Source organism: Gloeophyllum trabeum, assembly GCF_000344685.1.
Source record: "Gloeophyllum trabeum ATCC 11539 unplaced genomic scaffold GLOTRscaffold_00001, whole genome shotgun sequence".
Taxonomy (NCBI): Eukaryota; Fungi; Basidiomycota; class Agaricomycetes; order Gloeophyllales; family Gloeophyllaceae; genus Gloeophyllum; species Gloeophyllum trabeum.
Window position 1 is genome coordinate 1301455 of NW_006920410.1, and position 22012 is coordinate 1323466.

The 22012-nt window shown below is 53.5% G+C and overlaps 8 protein-coding genes across 8 annotated transcripts; 5 read left to right on the forward strand and 3 right to left on the reverse strand.

Moving 5' to 3' along the window:
- Window positions 1-170: 170 nt before the first annotated feature.
- GLOTRDRAFT_67890 (uncharacterized protein) lies at window positions 171-1542 on the forward strand. The gene is made up of 3 exons (XM_007862587.1): window positions 171-324; window positions 380-1037; window positions 1089-1542. Exons 1-3 carry the CDS (start codon window positions 206-208, stop codon window positions 1353-1355), a joined length of 1044 nt encoding a protein of 347 aa, XP_007860778.1. The 5' UTR covers window positions 171-205; the 3' UTR covers window positions 1356-1542.
- Window positions 1543-2743: 1201 nt separating this feature from the next.
- Window positions 2744-6990, reverse strand: GLOTRDRAFT_102141 (uncharacterized protein; the record flags this gene model as incomplete). Its single annotated transcript, XM_007862588.1, has 4 exons — window positions 2744-2760; window positions 3250-6634; window positions 6683-6724; window positions 6979-6990. The coding sequence occupies 4 exons, from the start codon at window positions 6988-6990 to the stop codon at window positions 2744-2746; spliced, it is 3456 nt and encodes a 1151-aa protein (XP_007860779.1).
- Window positions 6991-7262: 272 nt separating this feature from the next.
- GLOTRDRAFT_17042 (uncharacterized protein) lies at window positions 7263-9589 on the forward strand (the record flags this gene model as incomplete). The annotated part of the gene is made up of 3 exons (XM_007861932.1): window positions 7263-7309; window positions 7360-9236; window positions 9288-9589. Coding segments are annotated over 3 exons (2226 nt in total), but the record flags the coding sequence as incomplete, so codon positions are not given.
- Window positions 9590-9887: 298 nt separating this feature from the next.
- Window positions 9888-11278, reverse strand: GLOTRDRAFT_5963 (uncharacterized protein; the record flags this gene model as incomplete). Its single annotated transcript, XM_007861907.2, is given in 6 exon segments — window positions 9888-9918; window positions 9969-10186; window positions 10248-10533; window positions 10584-10661; window positions 10714-11147; window positions 11159-11278. Coding segments are annotated over 6 exon segments (1167 nt in total), but the record flags the coding sequence as incomplete, so codon positions are not given.
- Window positions 11279-11387: 109 nt separating this feature from the next.
- GLOTRDRAFT_135056 (uncharacterized protein) lies at window positions 11388-12970 on the forward strand. The gene is made up of 8 exons (XM_007862589.1): window positions 11388-11464; window positions 11521-11602; window positions 11662-11757; window positions 11819-11907; window positions 11967-12114; window positions 12174-12637; window positions 12687-12843; window positions 12902-12970. Exons 1-6 carry the CDS (start codon window positions 11456-11458, stop codon window positions 12281-12283), a joined length of 534 nt encoding a protein of 177 aa, XP_007860780.1. The 5' UTR covers window positions 11388-11455; the 3' UTR covers window positions 12284-12637; window positions 12687-12843; window positions 12902-12970.
- On the reverse strand, window positions 12548-13092 carry GLOTRDRAFT_30220 (Hydroxyisourate hydrolase; the record flags this gene model as incomplete). Its single annotated transcript, XM_007861991.1, has 4 exons — window positions 12548-12637; window positions 12687-12843; window positions 12902-12995; window positions 13065-13092. The coding sequence occupies 4 exons, from the start codon at window positions 13090-13092 to the stop codon at window positions 12548-12550; spliced, it is 369 nt and encodes a 122-aa protein (XP_007860182.1).
- Window positions 13093-13291: 199 nt separating this feature from the next.
- Window positions 13292-20403, forward strand: GLOTRDRAFT_113017 (uncharacterized protein). Its single transcript, XM_007862590.1, has 7 exons — window positions 13292-13407; window positions 13464-13620; window positions 13671-13802; window positions 13852-14158; window positions 18179-18822; window positions 18878-19964; window positions 20015-20403. Exons 2-7 carry the CDS (start codon window positions 13472-13474, stop codon window positions 20330-20332), a joined length of 2637 nt encoding a protein of 878 aa, XP_007860781.1. The 5' UTR covers window positions 13292-13407; window positions 13464-13471; the 3' UTR covers window positions 20333-20403.
- Window positions 20404-20531: 128 nt separating this feature from the next.
- Window positions 20532-21849, forward strand: GLOTRDRAFT_31928 (uncharacterized protein; the record flags this gene model as incomplete). The annotated part of the gene is made up of 7 exons (XM_007862092.1): window positions 20532-20619; window positions 20670-20708; window positions 20762-21015; window positions 21076-21350; window positions 21413-21577; window positions 21635-21744; window positions 21812-21849. The coding sequence occupies 7 exons, from the start codon at window positions 20532-20534 to the stop codon at window positions 21847-21849; spliced, it is 969 nt and encodes a 322-aa protein (XP_007860283.1).
- Between the last annotated feature and the right edge of the window lie 163 nt (window positions 21850-22012).

Consider the following 22012-nt stretch of genomic DNA (forward strand, 5'->3'; position numbering starts at 1 on the left):
CTTCAAGCTGCATTGACTCTGAGAGATTGGCGAAACATCAACTGCCACTGAGACACCAGATCTGATCCGATCTGATCTGATGGCAGATCACCTTGTAGCCACGTGTGGGATCTTTGGCTTCGCTTAGCATTCCCGGCCTTCACCCGCCACCGCGACAGCCTGCGCGTCTCCCATACGCTCGACAAATTTATTCACAACTTGCGCCATGTCAGAAAAGACGGCAAAAACACATACTGCTGTCTCTAATCGGGCTAGGGCAAAGCAGGCACTAGAGCGCAAGGTCGTCTACAAAAGCGTCCTGGATAACCCGCATCGAATTCAATGGTGACGCCCAACCTTTCTCGCTTCTACCTGTTCTTCTCAGACAGACATCCTGTAGGCCATCGATACCCATGAATATCGGGAATTCTCTACTCTCACGGGTGATTGCTCTACTTGACGGAGTTGCTTCGTATCATCTTCTGCGCGATCAAGTGAACAGGGCACGGAAGAAAGCTCGACGCCTAAACGATGGTACCAGCGAAGGAAGGCCCCCGAAGAAGGCGAAGAAGGATGGCATGCATCTTCTGGTTGCGGATTCCAACCAAGGCACAGATGTGACTCCTGGAGACTCCCAGGACATGAGCGCAAAAGGTCAGCAGGAAGAAGTTGAGAATCAGGAGGTAGCCTCCCCCGGTCCGCCAGCTGTGCTGCGCTTCTTGACCATAGGTGTGAATGAAGTCACCAAACGATTGGAAGCTCAAGCCATAGCAAGTCGTCAAGCCGTGACCAGCTCGAATGACGGGATAGCCGTTACTGCCGCGACGCTCCCTTCTCCGCTCCGGATGATCTTAGCTTGCTCAGCGGACATTGACCCTCCGATTTTGATCGGACATCTTCCCGGGCTGGTCGCAACATGTAATTCGGCTGCTCGCGGACCCACCCTGTCCACCCAGGGCACTCCGGCGCCTATCAAACTAGTCCCCCTTCCCAAGGGAGCAGAGTACGCTTTGTCAGAAGCCCTGGGGCTGCGCCGCGCCTCCGTCGTTGCGATCGATGTGCGTTCGTATTTACGCCCCAGATCTGGTGCGCGGTTAACGTATCCCTAGGCTGATGCCCCGGGTCTATCCATGCTCGATGATCTCATTGATCAAGTACCTACGCTAGCGGCGTCGTGGCTGACTCCGCAGTCGTTGGTCAATCCGGAGCAATCTCTGGTACCCACTCATATCAAACAGCTACGCACATCGGCACCGAAGGACATCAAGGCTGCGAAACAGAAACGCGCCGAGGGTAAAGCGGCTGCGAAGGAAAGGCAAAGGCGACGGCGGAAGGAGCTTTCCGACAGAAAGACTCGCTTGAGCATAACAACTTAAGGTGCAGAAGCGCCGTTGCTTCCCTGTTTCTGTCCATTGCCTTCCCTGCCGTCGCGAATGATCCTTGTACGTGCCTGTGAGCCGGTACATTCCGATATATGAGTTCCCTCCCTATTCCCTATTCATAGTAAGGAACACCGATGTATCCGTGCTTCGTACGTCTCTTTGCGGAGGAATTGTGCACTCTGTACCTGTGTTCACTCGCAATCTGCTGAGTACTAAGAGATATGAACAAGCATCCGAGTCGGCCTGAAGATGAGGTTCATTCCGTTCCAAGTTCGGCCATTCCTAAGCCCTATTCTAGGGGTACCGGGACATGCCGCGCTAATCGGCTGCCACTGGTACTGTACTAGCACATCACCTGTATATTGCCTGTATAGCCTAGAGTTCCCTCACGATTCACACGACTCTCTCATCGCCTTTCCAACATTGCAAGACGCGATAGAAACAAGCTGATGTTCGTTGCAATTGTAGGGACACGGTATTCAGGTAAAACGACAGTCGAAGATTACCTGATTCACCTGAAAGGCTTTACGTCCGTGCGTCTGATTGATGATGAGTCTCTGGTAGCCACATTTTCTTCTGGAGGACTCATGATGCCTTACCATGAGTGTGTAGGTGGGGAAAGGATTTACCGCCTCGAACAGCCTGAGTTATAACGGTCATGCCTCTGAACGAGACCTCGCTGTCCATCCGTCAGGGAATTCTGTGAGGCCCGGCTCTGACCCGATCAAATCTATGTCATTTAACCATGCTGTAGCCTCCAGACACCAGTGCACTTGGGCGGTTTGCAACTGCTGGAAATCAGGCACTGGTTCTGTCCTTCAGGACCCCGACGGAGCTCCTCGACCACGTCACTCGGAACTGGCGATCTGATTTTGTAACGACGGATATCACCTGTAGTGATGTATTGGAAAAGTTCTCGACAAGACCTTTCTTCCTTCTACTCAGCATCGACGCACCCCTGATGGACCGGTACCGGCGATGCAGTCAATCTTCTGGACGACCACTTGAAGAGTTCCTGCAAGAACACGATCACATTGTGTACGGAAATCATGCCAGTTCGCAAAGTGATCGGACAAGTCGACGTTCGTCCTTGAATGAGCTAAGGCATTTGGTGGACATGCACGTCGTCAATGCTTTCGACACTCTGCAAGCCTTCCATTCACATCTAGACGAGCTGAACATTCTTGACCGCAACCGCCTTCGTCCTCACTGGGACACATATTTTATGGTATGATTTATTAAAAGAATTCTCGTACCCCTTGACTTAGCCCTATTCACAGACACTAGCCTCACTTGCAGCGCAGCGGTCGAATTGCATGAAACGCCGTGTCGGAGCGGTTCTCGTCCGAGACAATCGAATTGTGGCTACCGGGTATGTAATTCTACCACAGGGACGAGTCTGCGCCTCATAACCAGCAGATAGTTACAATGGAACACCGCGTGGGGTGACAAACTGCAACGAAGGAGGCTGCCCACGCTGCAATAGTGGGCTTGAAGCTTTGGACGAATGTCTCTGTCTCCATGCTGAAGAGAATGCTCTCTTGGAAGCGGGGCGCGAAAGGGTAGGAGTCGGAGCGGTCTTGTACTGCAACACGTTCGTAGATCTCGCAGCAGCCACTACGATGTATCTGACACGTCATTAGGTGCCCTTGTCTGAAGTGCACAATCAAGATCATACAGACGGGAGTCACAGAGGTGATCTATAACCTGAGCTACAAAGTGTAAGCATGACATTCCTCGATTACATCCACATACATCATCCAAGTCGAACAATCTGCCAGGGATGACGCGTCCGCCAAACTGTTCGGAGAAGCAGGGGTGCAATTGCGAAGACACGCACCTCCTCCTTGATTACATGGCTCTATGGGGGAACAGTGATACTATGGACTGTCTTGCAGTAGTTCCGTCAGTATTATATTTGCATTGGTTTCAATCTGCCACCGCTCCTCCAGCATGAACCCTAGAGAGTCGTCTACCGTCCGCGATGTAGCCGATAGAACGAGCCAGACAGCATCTTCGTTGTTCTTCCCTATAGCTTTGTACAAATCGCGGGCGCACTTCTGAAGTTCGTTGTGGGCACCATTCGCCAGGAAGCGTCGAAAGGACATGATGACATCCCAAACCGCAGCGTCCTCGATCCGCACACCTCTAATGGCGGCAGTCATGGTCCTCAACAGTGCGCGGTACAGTCTGTGCGAGTGAGTGTAGGCGGACTCAGTCCCTATTGCATTCGGCCCTCTCCGAGCCAAGGCATTGGTGGCGTCCGCGGTCTCCAGTTTGTTAAGCATTGTACGGAACCGAGGCCATGCATCATCCCAGATTCGTCGCGACATAAACGAGCCCACATGCGTGGTAAGAGCTTCGATTAATTGGGCGGCTGCACTAACAACATAGGGCTCGGCATCCGATAGTCGGTTTAGCACAAAAGGCCATGCATGGTGGAGAGATGATAGCAGTGCCGATTCGGGCAGTACGGGGACAGCGGACGACAGCAACAACAGTATTCTGGCCCGAACACTGGGTACCCCATGAGTCAGGAAATATAGAGAACGGGACACTATTTGCTTTGTCAACGCCTGTGTCGGAGTCGGCGGAGGTTGTGCAGTGGAATCTGGAGATTTTGCTGACGGTCTTTCAGCATCCGTACTGTCGTCTTTGCCCCATGGTCTTCTCGGGGCCGGGCCGTAGTCAGTTGGATCCTCCCCCAGAGGTTGGTGGCGATGGTGGAACCACGTAAAGAATGCATCAAGGCGCTCCTTGCCGCGGTGCGGCGACGTCTGAAAATCTGGCTCGATACTTTTCGAGGCATGGGCCTCTTCGTCGGCTGCGATCACTTTGATTACTTCTGAAAGCACCTCCAGGAGACCTTCTACGACTATCTCGTATCCATGAAATTCATCGAGCCTGTCGAAACATTCCTCCACAACGTCGCCAGCTCTGCTGACGACATCCCGTCCAGCAAGGCGTATAAGCAGCATCAGGACCTTCGCGGCATCCATGTCCAGCCACCGGCGCGTGAAGCGACGTGATACGGCATCGAGGATGTAGTCGAAATTCGACAGGACTAGATTAGATGGCGATGCGAAGGAGGTGCTGTAGGTGATGAAATTCAACGCCACTGAAGCTGTCTCAGCCAAGTACGCATCTGTGGAAACCATGGAATGAAGGACGGGGTATAAGGTGTGGACGAATAACGGAGTTGCCCGCGATTGAAGTATACCAGTTGTAAGAGCTATGAGTTGCAAGCAAACGGCCTTATGAAGTGAAGGCCGTAGGGCGGCGTTTCGAAAGATAGGGTTGGATTCCTGTCTGCCCAATGAGACAGGAATTAGTCCCTTACGATACTCAATCAGCATATTTTCGTCCTGCACAGCATCTTGCCTCAGCTGAGATTCGTTTGACGCATCGTCAGTATCGCCTTCCTCTACTTCATCCCATAGCTCAGAGACGTTCCGAGCGAGTATGCGAGCCAACTTCTGCAATCTGCTACTTCTGGAAAAGGAAATAGAGTCCATGCTGTCGGCTCTGTCAAGCTCAACTCCGCTAACACCTTCCAGTAGTCTCGAGCCACACCAAAGGGCGGCGACGGCTCTAATGGTCCTCCCACCGAGCCCCACACTAGCGAACCACTCGACTGTGTATAAGCATTCATCACCACACGCTGTCCCCAGTGATCGCAGCATCCGTTCCAGCGCAGTGAATGTGGATCGAGAAGAGATATTCCGCAGAGTCATAGCGGGGAAAGGGGTCAGCACAACACCTATCGGACCATTCTCAAGGAGCGATTGCGGCCCTTGGCATTCCGCAATGACAATGGTAGGCGGAAGGAATTCCAGAACGGACAGCAGCGCCCAACCCCATTTTTCGATACCGCCAGTGGGTCCTAACAATTTACTGATCCCCGATGAGACAGAGGAGAAACCGCGACCGGCTCCTACTCCGGTTGGCGTTGATTGACCTGAGATCGTATGACTCACTCGGGAGATTGCTTCAATGATCCGTGCACTGTGCTCGACCTTTGCGTCTGAGTGGGTAGGGAGAAACCGAGGGATTGCAGCAAGGTGGTCGCTCATCATCCGCATGAGGGCCCGCCAAAGAGCGTGATGGACCTTGGCCGAAGGCGACAGAGAGTCTACCAGCAACCCTTCCGCTAGTCTGGCTACGCTATCCAAGTCCGACAGACTTAAGGATAGCAGCATAGACAGCAACAGAGGCTGTGTCTGGGGTAGAGTAAGAGACGTAGCACTGACAAGCGCGGCTGAAAAAGACGCCAGCCCCCTCAGGGCAACGGGGTTCGGGTGTGAAATCAATGGCGTTAACGAATTGATAGCTATGTGCAGCTGGGATGCCGTACCACGTAACCAACTGTCGGTCCTGGGAGTCGTATATGGTAACCTGAGATTCTGGGACGAGTTCTGCCCTGTCGTGTCGCTGGCCGTCTGCAAGAGGTCTTCAAGATCGTTTATATCCCTTACAGCGCCTTCCGCGACGCAAATATCATCGCCGATAGCTTTGATTATGATGCCTCGCAAAACGGCGAGAGCCCCTGCTACGATTTCGCCGTTTGCTGACGTCTTCGATGTCGCGAGACCTAGTGCGACCTTGCACATTGTACTGACGACACCGGGAAGAACTGATGGAGCCAGTCCAGAGGGTAGGTAAAGCCTGACAAGCAACTCCAGTAGTTGTAGAGAACGCCGTTGGAGTGTCAGATGCTCTGATGTAGAGGTCATCAGACTCGAGTCCAGGGTCTGTCCAAGCACAGGTATGAATTGAGCAGACTGAATGTGCCCTTGGATTTCTAGCAGACGAGCACGCTCATTGTCAGGCGGTCTTCGAAATTTGATGCGCTCCTCGCCATTCCTCTCTCGTAGTAATGCAAGTAGGCACTGGATTGCAGCAGCTTTCGTCTCGTCGCTTCTCATCCTGCCTTTCCCCTTGCTCTCCATACCCGTTAAGATAGCACTGGATAGTAGGAATACTTGTTCCCAAGTGCGTATGTCGCAGTCCCACCACCATGTCTCCGAAAGGAAGAACAAGATACCCAAGATCTTTTCAAGAATCTGATCCGGTATCTCACGCGAAGGGTTTCGCCTCAGGATGGTCGATATGGGGAAGAAGACGTAGGATATGAGGGAGGGAGTGAGGATGAAGCCAGAGGCTCCAATGTCGTCCAGAGTGTTCAAGAGCTCCACAAGTAGCCTGAACACATTGGGAATTGAGCTTGGGGTTAGTGATGAATTTCCGAGCAATGGTACGCAAATTTTCTTGAGCTACTGACGGTAAGTATACAATACCCACAAACAAGGGGTAACAAGCACCTTCTGAAATACCGCCTGCCTCTGCTCGTCTTCGCCAGTGGCCTGCGACATGCCCAACGGAGCAGATGCGCGATTATAACGACGATATTGCAAGCAAAAGTCGAGTGCCCTCTGACGGCGTCAACATAAATAAAGCGGAGTATCCGCGCTCTGTTCCACGTCTACCGGGAGACTACCAGTTTGCTACGTCGCTCCAGTCAGCCGATGTCCGTAAGCAAGATGGCACGAAAGTATGAACATTGTATATTGACAGATGTAGAACCGGTTCCAGCCTACAGTCGAGTTCAGTGGCAAGCGTGCGCAGGCATAACGAGGGCGCGCTTAAGTACCGCGAAACAAGCTTTCTATAATTTGCCACATTCGCACGCATCCTTGCAAGGACCTCCTGTACGTTTGTGGACCGACACGGCGGTGGAGTCCCATAGTCAACGACGGTCCGAGAGGAATGCGCTCTCAGCCTGCGAGGACCGGGTTTTGTTAAAGTCTTTCCTCTTCGCCGTCGGACTCTGAGCTCGTCCAACTGCTCGTCTCGTCTCATCTCACTTAGAATCTCCAGGACCAGGAGATGTCTGTGCAAAATACTCCTCGCGTCCTACTGATCGATTCTTATGATTCTTTTACTTATAAGTGCGTTGCTTCGACTTGTTCCTCCTCGTCCTACTAAGGATTCCATCCAGTTTGGCAGCACTATGTCGGAGATCCATTCCTCATTGCATAGTGCACATAATAAGAAACGACCAGCTGGATTGGGACGTCCTTCGCTCGAACTTACACTATTTCTCCGCAATCGTCGTCGGTCCTGGGCCCGGGTCACCGCTCTTAGAGGAGGATGTTGGAATTGTCAAGCACGTATGGCACCTTGAGGAACGGTTACTCATTCCCGTTTTCGGTGTGTGTCTTGGGCTGCAGAGCCTCGCAGTTGAGTATGGGGCCGCGTTGAAGAGGTTAGCGGTGGTCAAACATGGCCAGATTTCCCTAATACGACACGAAGGTGTGGAGATATTCAAGGCTGTGGGCGAGATCAATGCTGTTCGGTATCACTCCCTACACGTTGAACTTCGGGACGACGCGGAAATTGAGGCTCTGGCTTGGGCTGACGATGGCCCCGATGAAAATGGCATCGTTGTCATGGGCATCAAGCATACCAGCAAGCCTTTCTGGGCTGTACAGTACCACCCGGAATCTGTCATGACCTCAGGCGGAGGATGGGAGGTCCTCTCCAACTTTTGGCGCCTGGCGAAGAATTGGCTGGTTAGCCGTAATCGATCGGTACAACCATGGGATGTCCACGCGCACAACACTTTCGGAGCCCCGTGGCCCTGGCCTCCTTCGCCTGAGACAAAGAATCTCGAAGTCGCTAGAAATGTGGACACTGTGGTCCTACAGCTTCCCGGCGTGAGCGTACCTGGTATATGCGAAATGCTGGGTGTCGGCGACGAAACCTCTCCCTTCGTTCTCCTGGACTCAGCCGCTCGCCCTGGTCGATGGTCCATCATCGGGTGCTTCGATGCTACGACACCCATTATCAGCTACTTCCTCGGAGATACATATGTCACAACAAGGCGTGGCAATCGTATATCTCATCTGCCCCTCGGATCCCATGATATCTGGTCCTGGTTGGCTTCCTTCATGAGAGAAAGGAAGGCGAAAGGCGGCTGCACAGACAGTCCATTTTGGGGAGGGTTAATGGGGTATCTAAGCTACGAGCTTGGCGTCGATTCTCTTGGGGTACCACTGAGTGCTTGCCAGCAACCAGGACGAAACCCTGACGTCAATCTCGCGTTTATCGACCGCAGTATTGTCGTGAACGTCGAGACCGGGGAGATTTTCGTGCAATCTCTCATACCGGAGGATTCTGCCTGGATCGCGAGTATTGTCCAAACACTCAAGAGGTTAGGAAGCGAAGCTGCCCGATCAACAAAGCGTTCATATGTTATCTCGTCTGTGGTTGATGTGATCCTTCCTGACAGGGACCTCTACATATCGCGCATCAAGCAGGCACAGGAACATCTTCGATCCGGTAACTCTTATGAACTCTGTCTAACTGCACAGACAAAGGTTACAGTCGGTAAATCCCACACGCTCCCTTCCACCGGATCGTCATCCTCGTCTTGGGAGTTGTACAAGTCCCTACGCACTACCAATCCTGCTCCACATGCAGCTTACTTACGCCTCCATCCGAGCACGCTAGTCTGCTCGTCCCCGGAACGTTTCCTGTCTTTCTCACGGCCTCCTCGTCCCGTTTGCCAGTTGCGACCCATCAAAGGTACTCTGCGCAAAGGTCCTGGCATCACAAGGGCGGTCGCAGAACGTGCGCTGAAAGGAAGTCAGAAGGAGGTCGCCGAGAATCTGATGATAGTCGATCTCATCCGCCACGATTTGCATGGGGTGGTGGGCGACGACGTGGAGGTCCGGCAGTTCTGCGAGGTGGAAGAGTACGAGACTGTGTGGCAACTCGTCAGCGTCATCGAGGGCTCCGGATCGATCCGTTGCGCTCGTGAATCTGACGAGCAAGAACTTGGCTGGGAGGCCCTTAAGAGGAGCATGCCACCAGGTGAGCTCATATGCAGCCATATGTCCCTACCACACACTAATTCGGCTCCAGGGAGTATGACGGGTGCACCTAAGAAGCGCAGTGTCGAGATCCTCCAGACTCTCGAAGATACCGAACGCAGTATATATTCTGGGGTATGTGGCTACTGGTGTGTCAGCGGCGCAGGTGACTGGTCCGTGGTTATCCGAAGCTGCTTTAAATTCGACGACGCTTGTGGCGTTGAGCTTGCTTCTGATCCTCCTTCAACGGAGGAATGGACGATAGGTGCAGGCGGGGCCATCACGGACCTCTCTGACCCAGAGCAGGAATGGGATGAAATGGTTCTGAAGCTGCAGAGCACACTGCGGGCTTTCAATGGCAAGATTCATTAGAGGATCTATTTCCGCTTTCCGGCGTACATTTGCTCAACGCAATTAACTTATTATGTATCACATCTTCGTTTATCGCACTTTCACCTTGGGTTACCTAGAGTTCAACATTGTAGCAATTAGGAATTCAACTTCTCTAGCATCTTCAACAGATAGTCATTTACAATTCTCCCCCTAATTGATACAATCCGTTTCACTCCCAATGCCGAAGTAGGTTGAATCCGTCCGAAATAACTTATCACCTTCCCTTGAGTGCCTGTAGTAATGAAACGAGAGTTGAAGTTCACGCCATCAACGCGATATGTCGAAGTTCGCTGGGAAAGTTCTTGAACAGCTGGACTAAACAAGGAAAGACAAAGCTCACTTTTGAACCTGCTGCCCTACTTTCATGGGTGCATAGATGGTGTCAGCCTCTTGTTCTGGAACCCCCACTCTCAGAGCAGCCGCTCTAACCGATCTGGCACGAGAAGCCAAAGAAGAAATCGGAGACAGATCATAATCTGAAGATAAATGCCAGAAGAACGTTGAGGAGATACGGATGAGAGGACGATCCGGGGACTTCTTGCTCCGACGTTCGATTGCCTGTAATGCGCGAAGGCTGTTAAGCATGCCAAGGAGCGAGTACTATATCTGTACCACGCACCTGCACTGTAGATGAGTTTACGACTACTTCATGGTATCCAGCCTTGACCAAACCACCACTAAGGTGCTCCAATTGCTTCCCGGCTTGCACTAGGAGGTAACGGCCAGTGGGCGGGAACTGTACAGGGATCCGCTTGCCGGTATTTCGGGCCCATATATGTAACCCGGGATAACGAGAACGTCCGTGGATGGTTAAAAAATTAAGATCAGTGTGAAAGCCGGCCAATATGGTATTCTTCTCATTGTATTTGCGTAGATCGGAGGCAGTCGGTGCCAGCAGATGGGGACTGATAGCCCTTAGATTGACGCGGGTTACTTGGGACGAACATAAACATACCCATATTTTCCGGCCTCTTTGAAGGTCTCGCGAGGTAAACCGAGGCCGATAGCAGCCATCTCGCACAAATTCTCCACACTTCCCGCCTTGATGTTAGACTCTTGTAGGGCAGCAAAACGGACGGACGCACGCGTCCTTCATGGATTTGCCCCACTTCTCCATGGTTGGTTCCCACCTCTCTCTAATAAACTGTGCTTGGGGAACAACATTCTGCGCATTCAATGCTGGGAACTGAGTCTCATATGGCGGCTTCTCGCTCATCTTCCAGAAGAACCGGCATTTGGGATCGGGCTGATGACCCGTAATATCCAATGGTCGCTCTTCAGGATCCAGACGAGCTATTACATTCAAGCAAGGCTCGTCCACCGCACATTTCGGTTTCTCGGTGTTCTCGAGCGTAACACCGACCTGGTAGCCTAGCTCGGGCCTCTCGTCTTTCCGCAGCTCTGGCTCTGGCTGACTGAAGTAGTCTTCTAACAGATCAAGAAACGCAGAGTTATCTTCTTCCGAGACACGGGAATCGTGAAGAAGAAGGGCGCCATAGGTTATCAACGCGTCGGCAGCCTAGGTAGCACGTTGTTGGTCTTGAAATAACAGTCAGAATGCATGTGAGCGCATGCCTTTTTACATTCTTGTACAACTGCTTCAGATTCCGCGGACTGTGAGAGAAATACGTCGAGATCGACGACTGGTAATGTGGGCTCAGACATCACGTCCTGCAGAGGCCTCGTCGGACAAAAGAGATGCAAGGAACTGGCGTAAGAAATAGACGCGTTGTAATCGCTCGCGTAACGGTCGGCTTTTGCCGAATCTGTCCTCCCCGCCCCCACTAGTACTGACTCGCCTCCAGCTTTCTCTCTCGTTCTGCCACGATGATCAAGGTATAGGGGCTATGTATGCCTATGTTATTATGCCTGTTAAACCTTCGTCCACTTAGATATGGAGCATGAAGAAGAATGAGGACCAAGCGGCGAAGAAGAAACCCAAGACGAGTGCCGCCCAGATCCGAGTGCAGAAAGGTGCATGTCCCTCATCTAGTTTATATGCGACACCAAGAATAATAACCTATGCTTTCCAGACCTTACTGAACTAGAGTTACCATCCACCATGAAGACGAATTTCCCCGATCCCGCCGATCTGCTCAACTTCACCTTGACCATCACTCCTGACGAGGGTGCGTGTGGCTTAGCTTTCGATGCTTGCTGACCCACTGATGGAATTCCTCGTTCGACCAGGGATGTACAAGGGTGGTGCATTCACCTTCTCCTTCAACATTAACACGAACTATCCTCATGAGCCTCCGAAGGTTAAATGCACACAGACGGTACGTCAGGCGCGTTCCATTCCTATGGCGGAAGACTGATCGGTCTCGCGATTGCTTAGATCTATCATCCGAACATTGACTTGGAGGGGAACGTCTGCCTGAACATCTTACGAGAAGACTGGAAGCCAGTGCTGAATCTCAACTCCGTCATGGTCGGCTTGCAGTACCTTTTCCTTGAGCCAAATGCAGATGACCCATTGAACAAGGGTACGTTTCAAGTTCGCTTCGCGACCTGGACTGGTTCTAATACGATAGTTCATTGACAGAGGCCGCCGAAGAGCTACGTCGGAACCGGGAGCAGTTTATGTACAACGTCAAGAATTCTATGCGCGGAGCGAACATCAAAGGCGTGCAGTACGATAAAGTACTTGTATGATACTCTGTCCTTCTGTTATGACTGTCGGACACGCCCGGACGCCGTGACTAGTGCGGTATGCACGTAATGCAGGTCTGCCAGGTCGGGCTCCTCAATGAGTGTTAGAGGGAAGGGGCTGGTTATATCACGTAGAATAGATGCATAATTTCTTGTTGTCTTTGCTTGCTTTGCATTGTCCATTGTATCCACACCATTGTACATTTCTGCAGCAGGGTCCTTTTGCTATCGGTTGTTTCCCCGTCGTTTTGCGAGAGAGATCCATCCTCAACTTCCTCGGTACGTTGTGTAGGAGTAGGGACTGATCAGCAATGGGATGTGATAATGTTCATCTGGTGCAGGAACTTCAAAGGTGATCTATGGCAGATCACAGCAATCGGACTTCATATATGAAACTATTTCGTACCTCAACCCAAGGGTAGAACGTCTTGCGGCCACTGCCTTCGAAGTAGGGCTTCGTTTTAAAGGTCACTTTGTAAAGCCGGCCCGCAACAAGTGCCGCATCCTCTTGCTTTCCTGACGCCGGGAACAGGCTCATGCAGCGACCATCGCAGTTTGTGACTCTATTGATGGACATTATATGCTCACATGTCTCAATATCTGCAGTCTGACTATGCCTACCCAGTTGCAAGCTCCTTGAAATTGGACCCATCAGCCTGGTGTTCAAGAAGGACTTCGACGCCCGCCGCGGGTCTCCCGATGGATGAATCGAGAACTAGTGGCAGCGCAGAGATAAATCAGATACGCAGCATATATTAGACACAGCGTCTAACTACCAGCGTACCGTGGCATGTGATGGGTGACTTAGACATGGCAGGCACGCTTGGATACGCGATCGGAAAGAAGCAAAGCCCTGGCGTTGAGTTCCCAAAATGGCAATACAAACTTTTGGTCATTCCCTCCATGGCGTCCGATCCGAGCGCAAGCGGTGCGCCGCCGCTAGCCAAGTTTCTCGCGTCCACAGGTGCGTATTCGGCTACAAATACACATTGCTGAGGTTTACAATTCTTAAGATAAGAAGACGCGGGATAAGGCAACAAAACAATTAGCCAGCTTTCTCTCGAATTCTTCACCGGCTGAGCTCTCGAAGACCGAGCTTGCAAAACTATGGAAAGGCATATTCTACTGTGCGTTCCACCGTATACTGCTAGGTGAACTTCTGGTCGACTCCGGTTCTGTCTAGGCTACTGGATGTCAGACAAGCCTCTTGTCCAGCAAGCCCTGGCGAGTGAACTGGCTGAGCTCTTGCTCACGAGCACGTCCACAGAGGCTTCGTTAGCTTTTCTCTCTGGGTTCTGGGAAGCGACAGTCCGTGAATGGAATGGGATTGACCGCTTACGGTATGCACATATCTGCTCTTCTTAGGCATTTAACGCTAAATGTCCACTAGGATGGACAAGTACTACATGCTTATTCGTCGATTCACAAATGCGTCCTTCAGACTTCTCATCCGAGCGAAGTGGGACTCTGAGACTGTAGATGCGTATAACGGCATCTTGACGAGAAAGGGCGGGCCATTGTGGTACGGTCAGAACATCTTCCAATTCGTTACATTCTAACTCCCATTCAAGCCCGGACGATATTCGTGTTCCGGCGAGCTTGTCGTACCATCTTTCGGATATCTATCTTGAAGAGCTTGACAAAGCAATGGTCAACTCACCTATACCTGACCCTCAGCCAGCCCCTCTGTGTACATTACTGTCGCCTTTCTTCATCCTCGCTGCCCGCACGCCTTCAAATATTACGTATCAGCGCATACAGTCTGCTCTGATCGACCCACTCTTTGCTGCCCTCAAGCCAGTTCGTGTAGAATCCGAATCCGAAGATACCTCTCGAAGAAAGCGACAACGTCTGGAAGAACCGGACTACTCAAATCTTGTCTCGAATGCTTGTTCAGCCGATCCGGAGAAGGAGAAGGCCCTACCCGTTCACCGACTCCGTAGCGCGATTCTGCGGAAGTTCTTTGACGTTGCTAGCCAGGAAGATTCACGAGACGCCAACAGACGGAAGATGTACGCCGTTTGGAAAGTACACAAGGAAGATGAAGACGTCGATAGGCCATTGGATGCGAGTTGAATAAATACTATATAATACAGTAGAGTCAATGTTCTTCTTCCTTCCTCTCTTCGTCCTCCGTACTCTGAATGAGATGCTGCTTCTCTCCGATGATCATTATGCAATATAAGTTGGAACCCAGACATTCTGCCACATGTCCGCGCTGTCGATTTTTGGTCTAGAACGACGCTGATTGGCAGGTGTGCGATGCGTGGGCTGCTCAGTGTCTCCAGTTAATGTGCGCGGGCGGGATATGCGATTTCGGGCGGCTCGGAAGAATGCTAGCGGTAGCAGGCTGCGGTTAGTAAGCATTCAAGGATGGGTAGAGGACGTGATACCGTACCTTGGAGTCCTGTATTGGTACCAGACATATGACCACATCATAGTCTCAAGCGTACCGAAGAGAAGAAGAGACTATGGAAGATGCGCTTTTAGCGGAGAGCTACGATGTGCGAGGTAGTATAACTCACAGGCTTGCGAGCTGCGATGACCATAGACAGCATCTTGATTGTGGGGTTGTGAACAAAAAGGTGTTGTAGACGTGTGTGCAAGACCAAAGTGCTTTAGCTATTTAGCTGAACAGGCGATGACTGTTTGTGCTGATGACTCTGGACGCAGTCCATGCACGCCTTATATACCCCATCGCGCAGTGGTACCACCGCCGTTATCTCTGCGAGCGTCGAAATCGACGGAAACATCAGGACGCAGCTGAGGACTCGAGCCGCCTCGACAGAAGCCTGGTCCCTGAGCGTCTCCGAGCGTGGCAGGTCAGGAGCGGAGGGCGCCTTGCTGGAACGGCATGATGGATAAACGGTTGGAACAATTCACGGGTCGAGAGCGCGAGCGAGACTTGGGCAGCTGGAGCGCCACTGACAGGTGCGATGTCGCCTCCTTTCCTGCAGCGGATGCAAGCTTGATAGCGCTGTGGTCGGAGCGACGGAGGCTCGCCTGGAACGCCACATTCTACAAATTCAAGGCAAGGGACGGTAAACGGTGGCTGTGCTATTTAATCTAGACGGAGTCCGGAGCGAGGTCAGACCTCGTTCCGATCAGACACGACATTCTCTTGCCGCGTTCCGGAATGTCACGAAGTATCTACAGTCGTCAGTGGGCCCCCAATCTTGCCACAATTTGAACAACAGGAAGAATTGCATCGAAACATCAGTGACGCAATGAAGAAGACTACAACACTCGAAAAGACTACAGCTACAAGTCCGGCAACTCCCTCTGTATCAACCGTGTCCATGTACTCTCCTTCCACCAATCGTCCATACCATTAATCCGGTCCCACAGCGTCTCCTCGTCGACCCCGTATATCTCGTACTTACCACCATCCAGCGGTCGGCCGTCTCGCTTGGCAACCTCCAACGCGGCTTTGTTCTCCCCTCTATCATCCCAGTTCAGCGATAGAGATGGAGCACGGGATGAATTCGCTTACTTGAGCAGCTCCAACAATTCACGCCTGTCAGGGAAGAACAACCTTGGTTCGAGTACCGCTAGGATTGCCAAGGCCGCCCGGTAGAGAAAGGCGTCACCCTCTAGGACCAGAACGTCCCATATTCGGGCGCACGCTTCGAAAGGGAGGTGATCTAGGAAGAGGGGAAGCAGCCAGTCGGGAAGATATGCGGCGGGAGAGATTTGGTGTTGCTTGAAGTTGAAGTAGACTAAGAGAGGTAAATGCTCAGCCACGAGAGAGGCATCAGATCCCAATAAACTCACTTTTTGGCATGCCGTCGGCCAGGAGAGTATCGAATATCCTAACACAGCATCTGAATGCAGGCCCTATACACGCTAACGACGAGCATTACCTGTAGTATGCTTCGACCTGTCCAGCACGCATCAGATACCTCGTGTCTTAGGGGCTCAACGGGAACTCACATCATCCTTAGCCCCAGGCCCACCATAAAATGAGCGCAGACAATGTCGTTCAAGCAGATTCCGCATCACCACGAACGCTTGCGGCGGAGGCATATTTATCAAAAACATGCCTGCCACCTTCGCAATTCCCCGTGTATACCCTAGACCTTCATCCGAGCGTGCGACTACCCATGCACACAGGATGTCCTTAAGGTCTTGATACAGCGGCCCCGTCTCCGGGTGGAATATATGCAGTGACGGCAGGGTACTCCGGATGTCGTCCTCCAAGAGGCCCATTGTGGCAGGAGGAAATGTACCCCCAGAGATGGCGCGTTTTGCACGAGCGAGACATGATCTGTAACTATCTACACACTTGTCAGCGGAAGTGATACATTGTCAGTGCAAGAAGTACAATACCCTTGCTTAGTGCAAGCGGATTACCGACCGCCTTCTCCCACATGGTGGCTCGCAGCTTGGTCGGAATGCCGCTCCACCACAGTTTCCTGAGATCAGGTCTGCGGTGTACGACCCGCCAGTCCGGCAAGACCTCCTTCTCCCACAAATGCAGGGACTCTTCAATCCGCCGTTCCCTAGCCAAGCGGCGCTCCTGCAGCGCCTTCCGTCGCTTCTCCTCTAAATCGACATAAATATGTTTAATCATCTGCAGTCGCGCACACCCGGACGAGAGTACTCACAAAGCGGAAGCGTACTTACCAGCTTGGCGGCTCCGCTTCATCATCGCCTCCCAGTCGGCCATGTGCTTCTTGTCCTCGTCGCGCGGCTTGGGCGGGAGGAAGGGCGGGCGCGTCTTGCTGACGACTTTGTCGAGGATGCTAGGGCCGGCGGCGGAGCGGGCTGGGCGGTGCCCAGAGGGTTTTGAAGGGGAGGGAGGAGCGGCACTGGATGTTAAAGAAGGGTTCGAGGCTGAGGCTAGGGATAAGGGAGGGGGCTGCGGAGACAGTGTTTCGGGATGGGACTGAGAGGTGGAGGGGGCCGAATGCGGGGTCGGCGGTAGCGATGGGGACCGGGTCTGGTCAACCTGCTCTTCATGGTGGGGTGATAGAGTCTGTTCTGGATGAGGCGACGTATCCTGAGAGCTGTTAATGACGACAGTTGGGTATGGCCGAGGCTCTTCCTGCTGTAATTGCTGGTGCTGGGTAGATTCCTCCCTCTGAGACTTTTCATCGTCCAGAGATATTTGAGAAAAGTTATGGTCAGATTCTGAGAGACCCGGAGTAGACACACTAGACTGCTGCGAAGGTGACGCGTCCTTGTCAGGACCGGGGTACTCGGTAGGCGGGGAGAGTGTATGCTGATTCTCGTCCAAGTCAAGAGTCGATATCGAGGTACCAGGGCCTACAGAGAGGCTGTGTACGCTGTGCGAGAGGTCCGCAGTGTCCTCGTCTTGTATCCAGTGGTCGGTCACCGGGAGGTTCTTGCTGAGCTCTTCCCTGATCGCAGCAGAGTCGAGTCTGAAGGACGTTATGTCCGGATCATCCCCGTCGGAGAATGCGTCGTCAAAGTCAAACCGCGGGGCGCGCAGCTGCGGCGCGCCTCCCGGCGCTGCCATCTGGACCTCGTCGTCGTCGGACTCCATGGCGGGAAGCGGGCAGTGAAGGTCGTGAGGCCTTGAGGGACGGACGGGGAGCGGTGTCCGCGGTCGGTGGCTGTGCGTGTAAGCGCCCGACGGTAATTGCCCGGCGCGTCCGACGCGTCCTTAGGCCTTACATCCAAAGGCCGTATTATAATGCAAGTGCGATGATTGCAGAAGTCCTGCTGGTGCTCGCCGGCCACTCGTCGTCCCTCTTCCCTGCCGACCACACCGTGCACCCCGCCTTCGTCCCGCTCCTCCATCCTGGCGAGCAGCAATGTCTCGAGTCCCTGGGACTCATTGCTCTGCGCTACCGCAAAATACGGGAAGCATGCGACGCGCTCTCCCAGTCTCCCTCGCAGTATATATGTGCTCTGAGCGCGACTCTCAAGCAGATCCTGAAAGACGAGTACGAAAATCTCGTCATCGAGACCGAGGCCAAGGTGCTCAGGCGCGACTCTGAACTTGTCGGCCGTGGCTCGTTCGTCCCGCTGTCTGCCATTCGAGCAACTTTTTCTGAATGGGAGGCGCCCCTGGCCGCGCTCCAAGCTCTCGTGGACAAGCTGCAGGCAGAGCAGCACTGGCCTCCCGGAACGCTCATCGACATGCTCATGAACAAGGCGCGCACGGGCGTGCACCGCATATCCGACATCATCTCCCGTCTCTCCGAAGCCGTGCAGCGAGTCTGGCGAACACAACTCATCGCGTTCCTCGTGCACGGCACCCTCTCCCCAACCGACCCCTTTGTCTCTGACAAGTACGTCCTGCTCGATGGTGCCATTCCCCGCTGTGTCTCAGCTCAGTCGCGCGAGTCCATAGTATACGTCGGGCGCGCGATCGGCACCGTCAAGGCGGCTAAATGGCAGAAGCAGCTCCCGCGGAGCCTGGCGATGGAGCATACGAAGATGCTCGAGCGCGTCCTGCCGCAGGATCAACACGCCTTTGACCATATTATTGCGGACATCCGCACGAATGTCAGCGAATGGCTCTGGCTCAACGTCCTCACGCGGAAAGATGTCGAGGACGCGGTCGACTCTCTGTACGTCGCACTCATACGCTGGCGTGCATCTGTGACGGAGCCCTCTTGTGCACAGCGCAAATTATTTCCTCTTACGCAACGGCGAATTTGGGCTCGCCGTCATCCGTGAAATTGAGCGGCTGAAGATATCGCGGTTGACCGCTCGGGCGGGCCCTTCTACTATGATCAGGGAACAAGACCTACACCTAGCCCTACTCCGCTCTTCTCTAGGAACAACCGCACAACATGACCCTTCCCTCTCGCATTTGCACTTCCTCATGCCTTCGGGTCCCCTCCGTCCCCTCCTCCCATCCCTCGCAAGTACAGCAGGAAAGAACGTCTCCGCCTCCGGCCAAGAACAAACCACCTTCGACGACCTCCTCCTGGGCACGCCGCTCATCCTCACCTACACCGTCACCTGGCCGCTCGATCTCTTCCTCCAGCCCTCCGACCTGCACATCTACGCCGCGCTCTTCGCGTACCTCTCCTCGATCCGCAAGACGCACACGCGCATCCACGCGTGCTGGACGTCACTCTCGAACGCGCAGAGGGCGCGGCGGCGCTGGACGGGCCTCGGCGAGGGCGGGACCGCCGAGGACCTCGAGGTGCGCCAGGCGCTGCTGAGGTGCGGGTGGGGGGTGGTGAGGGAGATGAATTGGTTCTTGGAGACGCTGCTGGAGTATGTTATGACGGACGTGGTAGATGCGGAGTTTCGCAGGTTGAAGGTGCAGCTTGGGCAGTCAGGCAGTAATAAGGATACAGCAGGTGCTGGAGGCTCTGGTGTTACGCCCTCTCAGTCGACTAGCTCACAAGTCGCACGGGGCGTTACGCCTTCTCACTCGGTCGGTTCGCAAGTTGGGCGCGGCGGGCTGCCAGCAAGCGCAAGTGCTTCCGGCAGCACCTACTTGGACTTTACCACCTTGCGGAATATTCACAGCACATATCTGGAGCGCCTCCTGGTGGGCAGTCTGGTGGCGAACTCTGAGCTGACATGTATCATCCGCCCCATCTTGGAGGTGTGTGAGCGCTTTGTCGCCCAGGTCGAGAGGTGGGGCGGAGATGTCCTCCCGGCGCTGCTGTTCGAGGGTAGCATCGGGGCTGATGATAGCACAGTCGGCGGGATGGTGAGGGAACGCTGGGCTGTCGTGGCTGAGATCAATGATGCAAGTCAAGTTCGTTTCCAAGTGCCTGAATGTGCTAATACATCCTGCAGACTCTACATTCACTCCTAGAGTCATTCTACGAGCAGCTGTCGACGTCAACGTCCAAGCAGCCGTTTAACGTGACAGGAGACGCGTCCAAGTCCATCCTTATGAACAAGAGTGTCGCGAATACTACCGGTTTTCATACGACATTCGTGCGTCCCAGAGCGGGGAGAGGCAATGCTGACGGGGACGGAGACGTGAGACGACACGTCGAACGCCTGTTACTACGCCTGGATTTTAATGGGGGGTTCTCGGGCCCTAGGATTAGACAGCGGACGGCGGCGAATGATGCGGAGGATATTCTAAAGCAAGGAGGGCTCGCGTAGGATGTCAGATATTAGTGAATATATCCCCGCGAAGGGAAACTGTAGACAGCGCGAATTCCATAAGAGCTGTGGCAGCCTATAGCAAGGGAATGAATGAGCAGCCACTGCCAGCTAGTACTATCTAGCCGATGGCGCGATAATCGTGATGGGGCGAAGTGACAAGGGAGGACGTATATAAGAAGTCAGGCTCTATTCTGGCATGGCCAAACCGTCCTCCTCGGCGCTCAATCGATTAGCACAACAAGCCCGCTTCCTCTCTTCTGGTCCTGCTCGCTGCATGGCTTCCCGTCCGTCCGTTTTCCCTCCTGCGTCAAAGCCGAGCTGACCGTCGTTGCAGAGTACACCCCTCGCGTCATCGGCGCTCCTAACACCCTCGGTCAGTCGAATAACGGTAGGGAAAGAGCAGCGTATTGACATCGTCGCGTACAGAGCACCGGGTGTACATCGAGCAGAATGGCCAGGTCGTCTCGCCCTTCCACGACATCCCCCTCTTCGCCGACCAGAACAACGGCATCCTCAACATGGTCGTCGAGGTGCCGCGCTGGACCAACGCCAAGATGGAGACCTCCAAGGAGGAGCCGTTCAACCCTATCAAGCAGGACGTGAAGAAGGGCCGCCTGCGCTTCGTGCGCAACTGCTTCCCCCACCACGGCTACATCTGGAACTACGGCATGTTCCCCCAGGTGCGTGCAATCGCTTATCCGACTCTACTTGGAAAGTAGTTGAGGTTGGATGGTTGGAAGACTTGGGAGGACCCGTCCCAGTCTCACGTGGAGACCAAGGCCAAGGGCGACAACGACCCCCTCGACGTCTGCGAGATCGGTGAGCAGGTCGGCTACGTCGGCCAGGTCAAGCAGGTCAAGGTCCTCGGTATCATGGCTCTCCTCGATGAGGGCGAGACCGACTGGAAGGTCATCGTCGTCGATGTCCAGGATCCTCTGGCGTCCCGCCTCAGCGATATCGAGGATGTCGAGAGGTACTTCCCCGGCTTAATCAGGGCCACGAACGAGTGGTTCAGGTGCGTGATACCCTTTTGCTTTTGTCCTTGCCATCTCATCTCATCGTTAATGATAATACCAGGATCTACAAGATCCCCGATGGAAAGCCCGAGAACCACTTCGCCTTCTCCGGTGAGGCCAAGAACAAGCGATATGCGACCGAGATCATCCACGAGTGCCATGAGGCCTGGCACCGTCTCATCACCGGCGAGAGTCCTGCGAAAACCGCCTCATACGATATCTCCATGTACGTTACAAATTATCCCCCGTGCGAGGTTTGTCTGACATAGAACGTCATGCGCAGTCGCAACCTCACTATCCCCAACTCCCCGGGATACACCAAGAAGGACGACCCTGTCTACACCAGCTTGCCTCCCGACTCCAGGAAGCCTCCTGCACCCATCGACCCTGCCAGTCAGTCCAAAATCAATTTTCTCCAGTATGTATACCTTTGTTAACCCTCGCTTCCTTCGCTCTGCAGTCTCCAAGTGGTTCTACATCGCTTCCACGCAACTATAATGCGTTCCCTTGGCATGTGGGCATGGGACCGGGTCTGTAAAATGGCACGCGAGTGTCATCCAGTGAGATAGCAGTATGATTAGTGGGAAATCGTCTAAAGCTACAAGATGCATTATATGGCATAAGTGTCGAAGCATACGTGACTTCTGTGCTCCCGCCTCTC